The sequence below is a fragment of the Eulemur rufifrons genome, chromosome 7 (assembly GCF_041146395.1).
Source record: "Eulemur rufifrons isolate Redbay chromosome 7, OSU_ERuf_1, whole genome shotgun sequence".
In the NCBI taxonomy this organism is placed as follows: Eukaryota; Metazoa; Chordata; class Mammalia; order Primates; family Lemuridae; genus Eulemur; species Eulemur rufifrons.
In genome coordinates, this window is record NC_090989.1 from 148,078,429 (window position 1) to 148,097,668 (window position 19,240).

At 46.0% G+C, this 19,240-nt stretch overlaps 1 protein-coding gene across 4 annotated transcripts in view; it reads left to right on the plus strand.

Moving 5' to 3' along the window:
- The first annotated feature begins 2,329 nt into the window (after positions 1-2,329).
- The window catches only part of TRAK1 (trafficking kinesin protein 1), a 116,278-nt gene continuing 99,367 nt past the window's right edge, over positions 2,330-19,240 (plus strand). For 3 of the 4 annotated variants that reach the window (XM_069475563.1, XM_069475564.1, XM_069475570.1), the window contains exon 1: positions 6,653-6,743. In XM_069475563.1, the coding sequence (XP_069331664.1) occupies positions 6,653-6,743 (91 nt within the window). Of the gene's footprint in view, positions 2,591-6,652; positions 6,744-19,240 lie in introns of those variants that run through there. The other variant, XM_069475569.1, reaches the window with a different exon arrangement.

Genomic DNA, 19,240 nt, shown 5'->3' on the forward strand with positions numbered 1-19,240 from the left:
TTTGATTTAAAGGTGTAAATCTTTAGCTCTAGAAAATCCTTTAAAGATTGTTTTTATATACTTTGCTCTTTTTCATATTAAATCTTTATTGATTTTTCTGTAACTCTAATCAATGTGCCTTTTTATCTTCTTAGTTTAGGGATGATTTTTTAAGCTAATTCACAGATTCAGGATCTGCATTCATGAATCTGTCCTCCAGTTTATGGAACTATACACACAAAAAAGTGTATAGATGGGAGAGTGTAGCTTCGTGGCTTTTCACGCACTGACTGTAGTTGGCAAGTCAGCATCCAGACCAAGAATCAGAACTTGACCAGCGAGGAGAAGCCTCCTTGGGCCTGTGGCTGGGTACGTGGTGGTAGCGCCCAGCTTTCCTTAGCGTCGCCCAGTGAATCCTCATCCTGGCCCCTTGACCACTGCCGAGAACTTCTGGGAGTCTTCTAGTCTACCCTCTTCCAGCCCCTGCTGCCCACGTTTTGGGGTTCTACTTGTGGATTCAGGAATTTTTTTGTGAGGCAGCTTATCCATTTGTCTGTATTCAGGTCGCTGATTAGATACGACAATCTAGTTTTATCTATGCATTGTCTTGCAGAAATTCCTAAAAGTTCCAAGCTTTTCATGTTAGCTTTCCCTTTTCACCAGGGGTATATGCCCACACCCCCTTCCCATTTTTATGGTTTTTTTGCCCATTTTAATGAGGGTGGAAAGTTTATCACCTGGGCTGAGTTCATTTCTACAGGTTGAGTATCCCTAATCTGAAATTCTGAGATCCAAAACTTTTTGAACATCCACATGATGTTCAGAGGAAATGCTCATTGGAAAATTTTGGATTTTGGATTTTCAGGTTAATGGGATGCTAAACTGGTAAGTATAATGCAAATAATCCAAAATCTGAAATTTTGAAACACTTCTGGTCTCAGGTATTTCAGATAAGGGATCTATCTCTCTTGGTGTCTTTTTGTAAATAAACTCTTGATGAGGAAAAATGTCATGGCTTCAGGGTTATAGTTTTTTTTCAGAACTGACTGTACCATGTTGGGTAAAATGTCTGTTAACTTCTTCATTTTTCTGTTTTTGTTTTTAAAAAATGAACTATAATACATCATTTATTAAAGCAGTGGTTCTAAAGGTTTATTATTAATTTATATATATTTTTTTGGTCTCAGGACCCCTCAGAATTATTGAGCATCCCAAAGAACTTTTGTTTATATAGTTGTCTTGATTCATATGTATTGTATTAGAAATTAAAACGTAAGATTTTCAACCACAGAGATACCGAAGCACAGATTTCATTAAGTATTCTTCAGAGCAATGGCATCATCGTACATCATGTCGTCTCTGGAAAATTCCACTGTACCTCAGTGAAGGAATGAGAGTGAAAGAGTCGTAGAAAATAGTTTTGACTTTGTGGACCCTTTGAACCAGTCTCAGGAAACCCCAGGGGTTCTCAGACCACGCTTTGAGATCTCTTGTGCTAAAGAGTGTTTTGTAGACTTCCTGCCGTGTTCACTGAGTTCCTGTTTGACATTCTGCGAGGCGTGTGTGTTTGTGTGTACACACGCACACGTGCAGTGTGTGTGGAGGTGGGCTGGGGGGAGGGGCAGCAGTGCTCTCCGGAAATATGTGAGGAATCTCCTGCGTGTAGGTTTGTATTACTGAGGCAGAGTGGAGTCCTCAACAGCCGGTGTCATGTACCGCCCCTTTCTCAGCAGTCTTCTTAAAGGGGTCCTCTAATTTCTTGCTGTAGCTTAAGGTAGGGGCATACCCTAAAGTTCTTAGAGAGTTGAGAATATGACATGGATGGAAGAGTTAGAAACAGCACATCTGCCATGATTTAATATACAAATAAAGATGTTACCCACTTTGTGTGCATAAACCCTGTAGGAACACATCAGTTTGTGTCTGCTACGGGTTGCAAATGCACAGCTGTTCCCACACACGGCATGGTTGCCAGGTCTCCTGGATATCCGCACTTCAGGTTAGGCACCATCATTTTAGCTGTGGTCTAGTTAATTTTTTGCACAGAGCTACTTTAAGGCGGGTTTCAATAAGTAAAGGAAGCCATGTGCTTCTTATTTTGGTCTGTATTGATGCCTGATTAGTTGAATGAAACTTCGCTGCAGTTGTTTTATTGAAACTGATGTGATTGGAGATGCCTTGACTTGAAGGAAACACTTTTCAGAATTTGCGGTATGAACCCACATCATCTCGGGGCCCTTATTTTTAAAAGATTTGTCCAGGTTTATTCATAGACTCTGAGTAACCGTGCCCCTCTCTCTGGATTGTCCTGTAGATTCCCTGTGAAGAGCCCCTGCTGGTGCACCAGACCTACTGGGGGCCATCTGCCCGACTGCCCCAGACTCCGGCAGTGGGGCCCCCGATGGCAGTGGGCACCTCCCTGTGAAACCTGCCAAGCTGGACGCCACAGCTCTGCACGAAGACACTTTGGCCAGCTCCGTGCCCCCTTCGGAGGTGTGGAACCATGCAGTCCTAGCCTGCAGCCCGGGCATCCCTGAGGAACACTATATAAGTGAGGCTGTGGAAGATGCTCCCAGCTCCAGAGGGTACCGGGATGCCTGCACCATTACCGGTATGGGGACCCTTTCCCTGCTAGGGAGGAAGGGAGGGAGGCGGCCATCAGTGAGGACTGGGGAAGGGCTGCAGCTGCAGGAGTCAGTCTGGGGGGGAGGGATGTTTGGAACCACCAAGTGCAAAAGAGTCTGAGCTTTGGCATTATGAGACCTCCCATCCAGAACCTGCTTTGCTAGTGAATCCTTCTGTGACTTGTGTCAGTCACTGACCTGTCTGAGATGTAGACAGCACTTTCCAGAATTGTCATGAATGTTAAAGACTGTAACTTTGAGCTGTGAGCAGCATGCCTGGCCCCCAGCAGGTGCTTAGTGTAGTTTAGCCCCTTTCTCCTCTCTCTGAAGCTCAGTTCTTCACAAATAAGTTATGTGCAATGGAAGTAGCATGTGCTGTCATTGTGGGATGCAGAAACGGAGAACTATGTGCTGTGCCCTTTCTACACCATCAGAATTTGCGAAGGTAGTGGTTCTCATAGATACCTATGTCAGTCACAACTTCCCTGTGTCTCAGGAGCAGGACGATCACCTCCAGTTCACTGGCAGCATCTGCTATGCAAGCATTTTGTACTAGAGCTCTTTCTTGTCTCTTTTCCCCTGGGAAATACTGAGACAAGTGCTTGGAGCCAGCACAAGAGAGGGCTTTCTATGGAAATGGTGTAGAATCGTGTGCCTAACAGCAGCAAGTAGAAACATCATAGTTAAATCCAGTTGTGTTCATGCAGAAGTTTGCTCTATTTATTTTTTTATTGACAAATTATAATTGTACATATTCATGGGGTACATAGTAATGTTTCAATGCATATAATGTATAGTGATCTGCTCAGGGTAATTAGCATATGCATCATCTCAAACACATATCATTTCCTTGTGTTAGGAATCTTCAGTATCCTCCTAGCTATTTGAAACTATATATTATTGTTAAGTATAGTCATCCTACAGTGCTGTAGAATACTAGAATTTATTCCTCCTATCTAGCTGTAATTTTGTATCCTTTAACAAATCTTTCCCTATTTCCCATTCTTGCCTGCAGTTTTTGCTTTTGTCCTCCTGTTTAAATTAATGCCTGATGATAGTTTAATATATGCAGGTTTGCTTCTAGTAGGTTCTCATTGTTCTGTGTTACCAGTTAAGTCTTAGGACCTCCTGTGTGTCAGGAGTTTCCCGGCTATAGATGGGCACAGGGACGGCCCGGTGCCAGACCCCTGCACACCTCCTCTCCCATCCTCTTGAGTGGCCCACACATGTTGTCCTCCACCTGTGCACTGAGTCCCGCCCCTGCTCATCTGCCCCCTGAAGGACACGGTTTCAACTTCTTCCCTTTCTCTACTGCATCATCCTTAACCCCTCAAACATACATCTTTCCTGTCAGCACAAAAACATGCTATGATCTCTCCCTTCTTAAGCAGAATCCTTCTCAGCCTCACGTTCCCCACAGGCCAGTACCCTGTGTCTCTGCTCCCCTGTCTGTGTTCTCCAGTTTCTTTTCTGTTCTCTCCTGAGCCCACTGTGGACAGGCTCATGCCCCACCATCCCCCAGCACTGACGGCCTTGTCAGTCCAGGGGTACGTCCTCATTTTTTGCCTTCCTTCAAGGTTCAGCTGTAGTTGACACTGTCAATCACTCCCTTCTCCTGGAAACACAGTCCTCACTTGGGTTCTGGGCCTCCACCAGCTCCTCATCCTCCTGCCTTGGCGGCTACAGCTCCTCTTCTCCCAAGTCTGGGGACATTGGGGAGCCAGGGCTCAGACCTTCCGCCCCTTCGCTCTCCCATGCACGTCCACACACCAAGTGATCTCGCCAGTATCTGGGTTTTAAAAGCAACCTGTATTCTATCCTCAACCCGGACCTTTCTCCTATATGCCAGACATCTCAGTCTAATTCTACGTAAGTTTCTACTTAGATGTCTAACATGCACCTCTAGCTTACGCAGCCCAGAATGAGCTCCTGATTTCCACTGTCCCCCCCCACCCCCACACACACACTGCTTTGGGGGCTTCCCTATCCTTGTAAATGGTCGTTGCATCATTCTGGTGGCTCAAGGCAAAAACCTTGGAGGCCTTTATTACTTCTGTTTTTCTTTTACACCCGTTTGCCAGGAGTTCTGTTGGCTCTATCTTCAGAGTGTGTCCAGAATTTGGCCATTTCTCACGGCTCCCCAGCAGCCCAGCCACCTTCATGGCATGCCTGGGTGATTGCACTGGCCTTCCAGCTGGGCCTCCTGCTGCCGCCCTTGCCTCTTTGCAGTCTGTGTTCCCCCAGCCGCGACAGTTGGCTTGTAATATAAAGTCAGATGGTCGAACTCTCCTCCAAACCCACAGTGAGCTCCATCTTGCAGTGGCCTCTGAGGATCTGAGTCATGGGCTCCCCCTTCACCCCACTCCGCTCCAGGCATGCCGGCCTGCTCACTAATCCTTCAACAGTACAGGTGTGCCAGCCTCAGGGCCTTTGTTCTTGCTGTTGCCTCACACCTGGATTGCCTTAGCCCCAGATGTCCTCATGACCCCTCTTCCTTCTCCAAGTGACATTTCATGGGATGCCTTTTGTGACCACCCTAAGTAAAGAGTGATCCACCTCTTCTTTCCCTATCTCCCTTTCCTGCTTTATTTTTCTCCCCAGACTTAACCATCCTCTGGGCTGTTGTGTGTTTGCATTTTGTCTGCCCAACTTGCAATTGACTGTAAACTCCTCAAGGACAAGGACTGTGTCTGCTTCGTGCACACCTGAATCCCAGTAACTAAAATAGTGCCTACATGTGGCCAGTGCTCATTGAACATTTGTTGGGTGAATAAATTGTGTCGTTTAATTATTACTGCAACTCCACAAAGTGGGTATGGTTATCCTCTTTTTGCAGGTGAAGTGACTAAATCTCAAAAGCGTCAGCATCTTGCCTGCAATCCCTGAGCTCTGAGGGGCAGGAGTTGCATCCACGTCTGGGGGTCTCCAGGGCATGTGTTCTCTGCTGCCCAGGAATGCAGTCTGGTTGGGGAGATGGATGAGTGAGTGGAAATTGCCTGTACCCGAGGTTGACGCAGTGGCAAGCGCGGCACACAGGAGGGTGCCACAGAGGGTGCCTGGCCGAACCTTGGAGGGGAAAGGACAGGGGAGGACCAGGACGGCTTCGTGGAGGAGGTGATGTCCCAACTGCATCTACATTTGTCCAAACACGTGAACTTTGTTCACAAAGGGCAGAAGTTAAAAGAAAAAAGAAAGAAAAAAAAAAAAAGCCCATGTGAAAAGCCCTAGGATTCTAGTGGTGTCTGTAGCAGTGAAATCCAGGAAACAGCCAGCCTGTTAAAGTAGTTTCACTTTCTCTGGACTTGACCACTGAGGGCAAAGAAACAGCAGAAAGCAGTGCTGAAATGTCAAACCCTATAGGACATGGTAATGCGAGGTTCTTCGTTGGGACCGGGGGGAGCTGAGAAACAGCTCAGTGCTGTCATGGTTAGCAGAGGCTTGGTACACAGGCATGTAGACACAAGTGCTGTTGTGCGTTTAAGGTGCTGGGCGGCCAGAGGATGCAGAACATGCTCAGATTAAAGTCTTACTAGATGGTCATGGAAAGGAGACATAAAATGGAGACAGTTATCCGAGGGACCTAGCGTAGCCCCAGGAATGCACGTGTGGACGCCCAGCGCTCTGCCAAGTGCACTCCCAGGACGCTGCTTGGCACGCAGCCTCTGATAAATACTTTCCTCCCCCAGTTCCCAGCGAGCCCTGAGACGAACAGCAGACTTTTTGTTCCATTCTAATTTTTAGGCAAAACCAAAATGCCCGTCACAAAGCCGTGATTTCCCTGCTACTCCCCGGCCCCCAGTCTAGAGGTATCACATTTTTGGGTGCGTCATTTTGGGGTGGTTTAACAAGATGAGCCGATAGGGCTCCCAGGCTGCCCGGAGTTACGTAACCCATTGTGCTTCTAGGGCAGCTCACAGTCTTAGGATTTGCCCTAACAGGCACACTCAGAAAACTGCTGAGGAAGGCAGGCGAGGGTGGCTGTGCCCAGGCTGGGTTCTCATGGAGGATCACTTCTTTCTCTGAGTTGCGTTTGGAGTTTACGTCCGCACATGGCATTGGTTTTTCAATTCGGGCAGCCCGTAAGGGCCCAGACTCTGCCAGGACTCGGCCAAGGCAAGCTTATTGGGACAAACTCATGTGGTAAGTGTGTTTGCCGGGTGTGTCTGCTGTTTGTTTTCTTTGTGGTGTGTCCGGAAAGGAGAAAAGACCACAATAGAAGTTGTTTCTGTCTTGCTCTCTGCTGTTTCGCAGCTTGTCCGTGGCCATGTGGTAGGGAAATGGTGACACTGAATGATTGGCAGGCAGAGTGGAGGGACTTTAGAGGCTGCTTCCCCCTATCCGCTTGTCCCGTCATCCCCTTGTCCAGGCTCACAGGAGGCAAGTGACCCCTGTGGGGTGTGAGCAGCAGGGCTGAGTGGGGAGGAGGGGCCCCGGATTCCTACCACTTTCTCCTTCATAGTTCTCTGCAGCCGCAAGCAGGGTCTCTGAGCCCCCCTCTGGCCTCTCTAGCTCCATGATTTCTCTAATCCTGTGTCTTTATCCTCGTTTCTTAGAGCCTAGCCTGGTGTCTTGGGTCAGCAAGAAACTTTTCAAAAGGTGAAAAACAGAGTTAGACCAGCCTTTCTCCCTCTCTCCGTCTCTCCCTCCTTCCCTCTCTTCCGCCCTTACTTTCTTTTTGTCCTTTACTAGGTGCTTGGCCCTGTGACTCCAGTCCACACCTGGTGATGGAGAGCTTGCTAATCCTCTGCTCCGGCTCATCTGTCTTGCTGGGGGCTGTGTTTCTCCTCACTTCCTCTAAGCTGGTCAGAGTCTGATGGTTGATGACCTGTCTGGTTTCTGTCCTGTCTACACAGTGTTTCCTAAAAGCTCTCTGGGCCTAAAAACAGTAAATCCTTAAGAGGTGTGAGCTCCTCTTGTCCTGTTACAGTCAGTTTTAGGTTTTAAGACACATAAATCTTACTGAATAAGCCTAAAGACATTTTAAGCATGCATGAATCAATAAGATTATATTCAGGGCCAGCTTCTGGCTGGGGCTTATGTTAGTTGCTGGGGTCTGTCGGTGAGGACTGGTCCTGCCCTCAGAGCACAGAGGTGAGCAGAGCTGTGAACAGGGAGGACTGCTCAGGAAGAGTGTGCTCCTAGGAGCAGTCCTGCCTGCAGTCCTCCTCATCAAAAGGCCATGGTTTAAGATGTGTTCCTTTTCTGTCACCCATTAAAGCCATCAGACTTGATATTGTATCTTCTCAAAACATGCTCAAACAAAACATTATGGACTTCATGCACATTTTATTAATTAATATCTTAATTTCTGTCCAATATGTTTTCTTTTGAAAATTTATAAATTAGGCCGGGTGCGGTGGCTCACGCCTGTAATCCTAGCACTCTGGGAGGCCTAGGTGGGCGGAATGTTTGAGCTGAGGAGTTTTAGACCAGCCTGAGCAAGAGCGAGACCCCGTCTCTACTAAAAATAAAAAGAAATTATATGGACAGCTAAAAATACATATAGAAAAATTAGCCGGGCATGGTGGCACATGTCTGTAGTCCCAGCTACTCGGGAGGCTGAGGCAGAAGGATCGCTTGTGCCCAGGAGTTTGACGTTGCCGTGAGTTAGGCTGACGCCACAGCACTCTAGCCCAGGCAACAGAGTGAGACTCTGTCTCACCAAAAAAAAACACAAAAGAAAAGAAAATTTATAAACTAAATGATACTTATTTGGCTATATTAATGAATGAAACAGGAAAGAATGGACAGTGAAATATCCCTTCTTTGACAGTGAGAAGAATATGAATTGGAATTAGACTCTAGTTCTAAGTCTGTAATTTGGAAGTGTTTTTTTGCTCCTTCCCTCAGTGGAATGTCCTCTATTTAACAGTTGATTTGTTTTTGCAAATGGAATGCAGGATGGGGCCCTATTGTGCTGCTTTCTAGAGCGAGCATTTGGTCTTTGCAAAAACACAAAAACATTCACCTCTGCCTTTTAAATATGCTAGAAATGATTTTTGTGACCACTGGCTGATCATCCTCACCAGGGATGGATGGACAGAATATTTGTTACACAGGGTTTTTGACATAAATTGTAAAATTTAGTTAATGAATTTGTAAGATTCTTGACATGATTGGGGAGGTTATAGTTCTCGGGTGTTTGATATTTTTTTTTTATCATCTTCCTAATTGGTTTTAATTCTTTATTTGAGGCAGGTTTTTAATGTGTCCCCTGAGTGTTACAGACTTTGCCCACCTCAAACCATTTTAGAAATGTGGCAATTAATAAATTATAATAGAAAAAGATGCAGTTGCTGGCAGAGGGGCCGGGTATGGGCCTCCGCCCTTGGCGCCATGTTCGTCCTGCTCAGCTGAGGTCTGCTGTGTGGGCTTTGACTGGGACTGACAGACAGGGGTGCGCCTCTGCCAGGATCAGCCAAGCAGGTAGATTTGGATGTGACTCTGGACTCACATGAGCCCCACGAGGAACTTTGGAGTCAGAAATTTGTCTGTGTTCACTGACCCTTGATCTCTCGTGAATATTGAAAAACTTGAGCAAATCAAGCGGAAACAACAATGAGCCGAAACATTATACATTATAATTGTAATTAGACCTGAATAAATTGAATTTCATAAATCCTGTATTAGGGTTTTCTGGAGAAACAGAATCAGGTGTGTGCGTGTTTGTGTGTGTGTGTGTGTGTGTGTGTGTGTGTTGTAGGAAATTGGGTTACTCCATTACGAAGGCTGACAAGTCCCTAGATCTGCAGTTGGCAGCCAGAGACCCAGGACAGCCAGTGGTGTGGTTCCAGTCTGAAGGCAGATAGGTGTCAACGGAAAAGAAGCCAAACTCTGTAAAATAATTTAAAGAGGTTTATTCTGAACCAAATTTGAGGACTATGACCCAGAGCCACGCCCAAGAAGCTTATACATTTCATGGAGACAGGTATTACAAGTAAAGTCATAAATCAATACATGGAAGGCACACATTGGTTTGGCCGGAAAAGGTGGGTCATCTCAAAGCAGAGGGACTTACAGGTTAAGGTTATAGGCAGGTTTAAAGACTCTTTGACTTGTAATTGGTTAAAAAAAAAAAAAAAATGAAGCTTTGTCTAAAGGCTTGTAATGTTTTTAGATAAGGAAGAGATAAGCCATGGACATACATTTGTGTAAATTGAGGACCTGCAGGTTGGTCTTGCATAGCCTTAGGCCTGTTAATGATTTACAAAGGATATCTCCAAGAAGGGAGGTGGGGAGCATGATGAAGCATATCTGACCTCTCTCATGGCCCACAATTCAGTTTTAGGGTATCCCCTTGGCCAAGAGGGGTTCCATTCAGTCAGCTGGTGTCAGGGGGAGCGTTAAGATTTTATTTTAGTTCACATAGGCTTGAGACCCATGAAGAGCCCGTGTTTCAGTCCGAAATTGGGAAGGAGCTACCTCCCAGCTTGAAGGCAGGCAGGAGGAATCTCTCCTACATGCCGGAGGGCCGGCCTTTTTGTTCTATTCAGGCCTTCAGCTGACCAGATGAGCCCCGTCCCGTCCGTGGTAGGGAGGGCAGTCTGCTCTGCCCAGTCTCCACATTCAGATATTAATCTCACCTAGAGTAATTTTTAACCAAATTTCTGGGCACCCCATGGCCTTAGTCAAGTTGACATATACAATTAGCCTTCACAAATCCTGACAACGGCAGACACTGAGTAGTATCTCTGTGCCTGGCAGGCCTCCAGACACTGCTCCTGGAACTCATTTTGTCCTCAGCATAACCCTGTGAGGTGGGTGCAGTTATCACCCCCACCGTTAAGGAGGCACAGAGTGGGGCGGCTTAACTTCTTATGTAAAATGGGGATCCTTGGGGTTTAGACCCGGCAGTGTTATTTTCTGACCCAGTTTAAGTTACTGTCCTTCATTGTTTTTTGTTTTAAATAGTTTCATTTAACTAGGATTTTAAATTATAAAAATAACACACATAAGTGGTAAAACTTGAAAGTATACCAGAGCATAGTGCAGAGTAACTCTCACCCCACCATCAGTACAATTTCACAGTTAAAAAAAAATGATTCCAAGAAGTTTTTTGCGTATACTCTTTTTCTAAAAAACACAGATGGGACCACACCATACACTATCTGCTGGTGCTTTGATCTTGACTTCCCAGCCTCCAGAAATGTAAGAAATAAATGTTTGTTGTTTATAAGCCACAAGTTTATGGAGTTTTGTTATAGCAGCCTGAACAGACTAGGAAAAACCAGCAGTTCTTAATCCTGGAAGACGTAATGTTTCTTTTTGTAACAAACATTTTGTAATTCTTATTAATCTGTGATTAAATGAATAGATAACTAATCATTTTAAACACATAATTTTAAAAGAATCAATGTAATGCCTTACTGTAATATAAAGGAGAAACTGAAGTAAATGATGTAACCTGTATTTGAGTTGTAACTGCATGGACGAGGCCTCGTTAGGATGCGTAAGGAGCAGTTAGGCCCTGCCCCTGCAGGTAGAATCGCCATGAAGGCGGCAGCCACAAAGGCAACTAACTAATCTTGCTGGCTACTCAGGTCCAAGAAAGAACCACTGCAGCAGTCCCTTATTGTTGAGTACTGTAAATTGTTTCCAGTTATTGTGTTTAAATGGTGCTCCAAGAGACTTTCTTCCTCACCATCAGAAGCGCTGACTTAAAAAGTATGCAACAGAACAAACACAAACAGCTTAAAGAATGCACCTTGGGGTCTTCCACCCCAGCAGATCCCCAGACCGCTACCTTTCCTCCCCAAAGGAAACACTGTTTCTTTCTAAAAGTATTCTATGCATGTGTAAGTAAGTATGTCCCCTCCATTCCTTTAACATTTTCTCCAAATGGGGACATACACTAAACATACCATTGCTTTTCTGTTTAGTAATCTATACTGGAGAGCTTTCCAGTTAGCACACATCCATCATTTTCTTTTTGTCAGCTGCATGTTACTCATCGCCTGCGAGACCTATAGTTGATTTAATTACTTCCCTATTGACAGACATGTGGATTGTTTCCAGTACTTTACAAATACAGATGGGGTTGGGAGATAGATCTGTGTTCCCACGTCTTTGAGCAAATATGTGATGAAGGTACTTGTGAGACTTCCTAGAGTGGAGGCTTCAGTTCTGTGGGTAGTGTCAGAGTTGGTGCTGTGGGTGTTGTTCAGATAATGTGGGGAAGGGTGTGGGCCCGCACCATCTGCACCCGGGTGTTAGCAAACGCTTTGCTCTTTGCCAACTGAGGTGTATAAAACGGCAGCACATGTGATCTTGATTTGAATTCCTTTCAGTGTGTAGAGGTCGGGCATCTTTCAATATTTCCTAAAGGAATTTTTATTGTCTGTCTTGTGACCTGAGATAAATGCTTCTTAACAAGTTTCTAGTTTTAGCTCATGGAGTGGTTGCCTCTGTCATTCTAAATAAGATAATTACTATTTATGCGTTCCTTTCCGCCCCCCTCATTTAGTACTTCATTGTCTGCTAGGCTTGGATTTTGAATTCCAGAAGTGAGGGATCATGTTTTGGGTCATCTATGGGTGCACATGGTGCCTTATATAAGTGGAGCAGGGCTCACCATATATTTTGCAATTTGAGTCTTTAAATTTCCCAGACATCTGTCTTGGAAAACGGAACAAACACATACTGATAGGTGGTCAGTTGAGGTGTGGTCTAGGAAGGGCTGCAGGGGTTTCACTTTTTAAACTGTGGTGATACCAGGAGCTGGGTCAGTCCTGGGGTCACTCTGGTACTGATGGTAGGTGCTCTGTTTTCAGAGGAGTATCTTGCAGGACGTTTATTTTCAGTTTTCCTTTCCCTTCTTCTTTTTTTTTTCTTCTCACTCTCTTCTCTCCCCCCTTATACCCCCTCCTCCCACCTTTCTTCCCCCTCTTCCTTCCTCCTTTCTACCTGTCTCTCTTCCCTTCCCCTTCCCCTCCTCTTTCCCTGTGTCCCTCTTTCCCTCTTCCCCTCCTTCCCTTCCTTTCTCTGCTCCTCTCCTCCTCCTCTTAAAGAAATAATTTTTTTATTTTTTAAAATTATGCAACCAAGGTGGATTTAGGCTGTTGAAGCCTTTGGAAGCTTTGCAGCATTCAGTAGAGCTTCTTAGATAGAAGTGACAGGTCACAGGCTGTGCTGGGTTAGTGTTCTTTGGTGCTTTTCTGGCTCATGGAGGAAGGGAAGTTGGCCCGTCCTAAACCGGCCCTTTCCCTGTTGTGTCTGGCTAACAGGCATTATACCCTCTTACCCAGACACCGATGGTTGAGTTTGCAACGAATGGTCTGTTAGCACTCACTCAGCGTGTCATCAGTGTGCAATAAGACTTTTGAATTATTAGCTAGAGTTCAATGGGAAGGAAGAGGTGAGCATTTGAATAAAATGAAGTGGGAAGGCTGAAGACTGAGTTCTGCCCGAGGTAATTTGACCACTGAGGGGGTGGGGAGAAAGAACACAAAGAGCCAGCTCACCCTTCCAACTGGAGGCTGCACAGTTAGTGGTTTTGCCCTAATTTACTTCGTTGTCGAGAGGCTGTTTCATCCCTTATCCAGGCCGTCTCACTTCCTACCATGCCACCCTCTGTCACCGCATTGGAGGAGGAGGAGGAGTGCTAAGCCCTCTGGGAATGGGAGCCCGAGGTATTCTTGGGCTCGCAGTCAGCCCTGTCTGGAAGTCCCGCTTCAGGGAGAGCAAGGTGGACAGTGGTTTCATGCAGAATTGGGTTTTGCCCTGTGGGTGCCCTGAAAGTACCGTGGGAACGAGGGAAGATGGCCTCAGGCACCAGCAAAGGGCTGAGAGGTTCAAGCCGGATGGGAGTGGGGCGGTAGAGGCAAAGTGGAGGGATCCTGGGGCTGGGGGCTCGGCGTGGACGAGTGGGAATGACTGAGGGAGAGCTGTGAGGACAGGGACTATGGTCAGGGAGGGGGCATCTCAATTCCAGGTCTCAGAGGTGGCCGGGCTGTGGCTGGCAGAGGTGTATGTCAGGAGGACCACTGAGGGTACCAAGGTCCAGGAATTGATTGAGAGGTGGGGGAGTCAGACAGTGTCAAGCCCTGGGGGTGACGGCTACAGCCTGGACGAATGGCTGGACTTGGTGGAAGACGACTGTGAGCCTGGTACCCGGCTGGAGGTGCTAAGGGGTGGGCAGGTGAGCAGAAGGCAGGGGATGGCATGAGTGTCAAGCGAGCAAAGATTTTTAAAGGCAGGTGGAGAAAATGAACTGGAGGTGGCCCAAGGAGCCAGGGGATGCCGGCACCAACTCCAGACCCCAGTGGGCCAGCTCAGAGCAAGACCCTCATCTTCACCTTCCAGGACGTTTAAACCCTAGCTTGATTTTGATCTAAATGATGGACCATGAGTGTGGGACAAACTGGACCATCTCTTAGTGGGAGAGAGGGACGGCCTTGCTTCCGAATGGTCGGGAAGATGAGGGCAGGCGGAGGCTGTGGGCAGGGCGTCCCCTTCACACCCCCAGCACGCAGAAAGGGGAGCCGTGCCGAGGGACCCTGACATCCTGCTCTTCTCTTGGTGGGAATTCTGTTCTCACTCCCAACCCAACATGTTAGGATTCAGCTTATCTGATAAATGTAATTATGCTCTTTTTTTTTCCCCCCCAGCATTGAAAAATCCTCACCGCTGACCATTCAGGTTGTTCTACCTGCAGGTTTGAACTCCCTTGTCCAGTGCTATTTTAACTGCTATTTCTCCCTCTTTATGTGGGATTTTTTGGTGAGCAGAAATGGGAAGCGGTTTTCTGGGGCCGGCTCCTGCCTTTGCCGTGTTTGGAGTTGGAACCCTCTGGGATCGGGCGGGAGGGACGCAGCACCACCTAGTGGGCCCGGGAGGCACTGGCGCCGAGAGTCAGAGCTCTAGTGGGTTTGCAGCTTTGAAAGCGACGGAGGGAAAAGGGCATTAACTGTCACCGAGTCTGACAGGGGAGGCAGGCAACTTTAGGTGTGTAGAACAAGAGAAATCCTAGCCCCCCCCCCCCCTCCTGCCTTGATCCATCAACCTTTCTTCTATGCCTGTTCACTCTGTGTGCTGGAGCTACTTCCAGAAGTATTTTTTTTGTAAGGGAGGTTGTTATTAAAGCCAAATGTGGCCACGTTTTTCTTGCTTAGACTACGTGCACGGAGATTCTGATGGTGGCGAACTTTGTCCTAGCTGTCAGTGGTCGTACTTGACAGGACTGTAAGTTAGGGGTGTGTCGGGCAGGTGTGGCTGTGGACGTGCTGACGGACAGACAACTCCCAACTCCCGTAACAGTTACTTCTCACTCGTGCTCATGAGTCACCTGGGGTCAGCTGGGCTTCCGTTCAGGTCTGCTCCGCTTGTCTCTCATTTGGGGATTTGGGATGTGAGGCCAGTGGCTGCCTAGGGACAGGCTCTCCTCCTGGCGGAGGACAGGAGCTGAGAAGGACGAACCCGGCCACACCGGCACAGTCGGAGCCTCTGGCTGGATCTGGAGCTATGTCTACTCACTTCCCATTGGCCTCAACAAGTCACGTGGCCTGGCCCAAAGTCACAGAGTTGGGAAATGATACTTCATCTGCAGTGAACCATAGCAAGGGTGGGGAGTGAAGGAAGAATCGTGGACAACACAAACAGGCTGGGTTTTAGAAGATTCTTAGGTGACAGGAGTGGGCCTTGAGTGGCTGAGGGGCATAGGAAAGGCCTCATGGTGCCAGTCAGCTCTGAACCTTTGCTTCTCAGCCTTGCTGGAGAACTTGGGGTGGGGAGAGCTGGGGAAGGACGTGGGCTCTGATGGCCTAGAGCGGGGGTCGGGAAACTCCTGTGAAGGGCCGGAGAGTAAGTATTTTAGGTTTGCAGGTACGATGGTCACAGTCACAGCTGCTGCTCTGCTGTGGTAGCACAGAAGCAGCCATGGCCACTGCCTAAAGGAAGGGTGCTGGGTTTTATTTATTTAAACAGCAGAGGGCTGGGTTTCCCTCTGGGCCATAGTTTGCAGACTCCTGTCCTAGACCTTCAAGGACATCAACTTAACAATAAGAGAGAAATAATTCGTTTTAGTTGGGAATCCAAGTAAAATTCAAAGGGCTGTTGGTGTGTCCAGTAACACCCCACCCATTCAGCAGTGTTAAGCCGTGAACAGTCGTTTCATGTCATTGAAAATCTAGGAACCCAAACTTTATCATTTCTAAGCACGAAATCTCATTTTGCTTACTCTATCTTCAGTAGAAATGTCTGTAAAAGGTATTAGAAGTTCCTTTTATCTTGGGTTTTCTAAACAGTTGATGTGGAAGGCAATTTAACCTTTCTGGTAGCTTCAGATTTATCTTTTGTGAGCATTGTTTCTATGTTTCAGAGATTTGCTGATGAATTTAAAGGTAGTACATGTGCTCAGCAGCCCTACTTTCAAATTCCTTGTGGTTGTTTTTTTTCTTTTTTTGGTAACAGCTTCATTCAAATATAATTCATACTCCATATAAGTCATCCATATGAAGTGTATAATCAATGGCTTTTCGTATATTCTTAGGGTTGTGCAATCATCACCATAGTCAGTTTTAGAACATTTTCGTTACCCCTAAAAAGAAATGCCATACCCTTTAGCTGTCACCCTCCAGTCTGCTCCCATCTCCCCCAGAGTGGCTGCGTGTTTAATAAGCTTTCAAACACCTCTCAGTTTCTCCTGCCCTTATTCTTGACTCTTGACAGGCTCACTCCTAACCTTGAACAGCAGAGTGAAGATCCTTCTCCAGTGGTCCTCTGTGCTATTCAAGTGTACTCTTAACAGGCACTTTCTTTGCACTGGACTTTTGTGTGTAGTGACTACAACACCTGATGAGTTACTTTAAAATTTTTCCTTTATTATAACTTTATATTTCTTTATTTGTATTCTGCTTTGTAATGGGTTGTCCTTTGTAATTTTTTACATTTAGATTTCACATTCTTGTTGGTTTCAAACTAAGTAGCACAGAATCATTTTACTGTTGGGTTTTATTTGTTTTCTTTGTCTATTTTGTTAACTGCCTATTGTCAGGCTGTAGTAATATGTTTTGGATGAGTTTGAAATCTTTTAATATCCAGATGATCTCATTTGATGTTTTGAAAAAGTAACTATTGTTCACTTATAATTAGAATTTCCTGTTCAGGAAATAATTTAGATTAACAATAAAACAGATGAATGCATTGCATGGTAGTGGTACAGTTGGCATTGTGGTTTCACAATATTTTGTTCTATTCGTAAAATAAAGATTTTCTGATCTGGCACTTAACTCTCCTTTATTTTTTAGAGATAGGGTCTGCTCTGTCACCCAGGCTGGAATAATCATAGCTCACTATGTCCTTGAACTCCTGGGCTCAAGGGATCCTCTTGCCTCAGCCTCTTGAGTAGCTAGTGCAACCTCACCCAGCTAATTTTTTCTTAAAAATTTTTTATAGAGTTAGGGGTCTCACTGTGTTGCCCAGGCTGAGCTCAAACTCTTGTCCTCAAGCAATTCTCCTGCTTCAGCCTCCCAAAGTGCTGGGATCACAGATGTGAGCCACCTTGCCTAGCTAATCAACTTACCCCTTGATGCTGACTGACTTCCACTGCTCCCTAGTAAGGGCTATTTTGGGGGTGAGGAGAGAACAGCTGGAGGGATGTGGGCCCTGAGCTCTGGCAGCTGCTCAGGCCGCCTTTGAAAGCCTTAGAGAGTCTCACTGTAAATATTGAGTAAAAATGTTTTTGGTCAACAGAAAGCAAGTATAAGTGTAAGAAATTATTAATCATTTGAAAAATGGGAAACTTTGATCTGAACCCCTAGATTAGAGCAGCAAAACCCAAGAGGTGGGAGGGAGATCGGTGAGATGAAGTACAGTAGATTATCCTATTTTTGCTGTGGATAATTAGAGAAATACAGATGTACTTTCTAGTCATTTGAAGGTAACTATCTGTGTCAGAAGGGATTAAGTTTGGCTATATAGAACAGTGGCTTCACCCGATACAATTCATTTTTCTCTCACACGTAAGAAGTTCAGAAGAGGCTTTGCAGTGCTGGTACAGCCCTGTTGTCCTCAGAGGCCCAGGCTCATCTTGTCCTTTGGTCCCCCCATACTGGTTATGGTTCCTACCCTTAAAGTCACTTCATGTCTAATAAGGCTGCTAAAGCTCCAGCCATCATGTCCGAGTTCCAGGATGTAGGAAGGGTAGCCTTTGGGAAGGGGTCACATGCCACTGCTTATATCTCATTGGCCAGCACTTAGGCTTTGGGTCTCATTTTGCTGCAGGGGAGGCTGAGAAATGTAGTCTTTCCATGAGGCTCAGGGTTTTATAGGAACGAGAGCATGAATAGTAGGTGGCCACAAATAGTGTCTACCGTGCCTCCTTGACCAGAATTTAAAATATGACGTGAACCTGCAACATCAGCGTTCCCTCATCTTTCACTTCATGACCCTCACAGGAAAACAGTGGTGTCTGCGTAGCACGTGGGTAAATGGAGGTAGTTCCTGGCTGAAGGCCACCCTCAGCACTGCTTGGCACCCTCCATTCCCATCAGTGTTTGAGGAAGTTCTGTTCTAAATCACTAGAAGAAAAAGGAATCTGATAGTACATATTCTAGAAAGCAAAAAGACAGCAAAGTGATGAAACCTGCAGAAGCCAAACCACCAGGAGGCATGGCAGGAGTACGGTCTGTCATATCGGACATGACTGTAATTAATGCTCCTGGTCGGAGACACAGTGTCAGAATGGGGCAAAAGTGAAGCTTTAGCCATGTGCTGTGTTTAAGGAACTCTCAAAGCAAAGTACCCAAGAGACTGGATGTTGGGAATAGGAGAAAAATTTAGAGAAAGAAGAGTTATGAGGAAGAATTATTTAATCAGTGAGGTCAGGGTCTTTAGGGCCAGAGGCAACAGGGGTGGTGGTTAGGACTGTCGCCTCTGGGTCCAGACTGTTAGGAAACCAGATCCACTACTTCTATCTGTGTGGTGTGAGTCCGGTTATTCGATTAGTGTATTCATCCTTCTGTACGATGAGGATAAATCTCCACTCTTAGGGCCATTGGGAGGAGTAAATAAGTTGATGGATGTAAATGCTTGTAAGTGCTTGTGGTGGCACTCCATACATGTTTGCCATTATTCTTGATGGGGTGGTGGTTATAAAAAAAAGTACAGATGGATCCCTATATAACTCCTTCAAACCCAATAAAATCCAGATGGTTCAAAGAAATTATGTTAAAAATGAAGCCGTAAAAGTGCTAGAAGAAAATATTACTGGCTATTTCAATAATCCTGAGATGGGAAAGGCCATCCTAAGCATGGCATGAAGGCTAGAGCTATAGAGAAAATGACCAATCAATTTGAGTATACAAAATTAAACTTTATACTGGCATTCTTACTGTAACATGATATATTTGTTCCTGAAAACCTTGTGTGTGCTTCAAAATTAAATGCTAAAAATAACAGGAGTCATGCAACTTTGTAACCAGAACATTTACAAAAACTGTCCGTGGGGAGATAAATTGAATAGGCCAGGCAGGCAGCTCCAAGTCTGTGGCTGGAGCCACACAAACAATAGAGGGAAAAAGGCTGTGGGGTGTACACAGGGAACGGGGGCTCTGAGCCTCCCATGAAGGTGGGCACAGGAGAAAGTGCAGTTCTCCGCGAGCCGAGAGCCATGCAAGGCTGGGGTGCATCTCTCTGGGGAT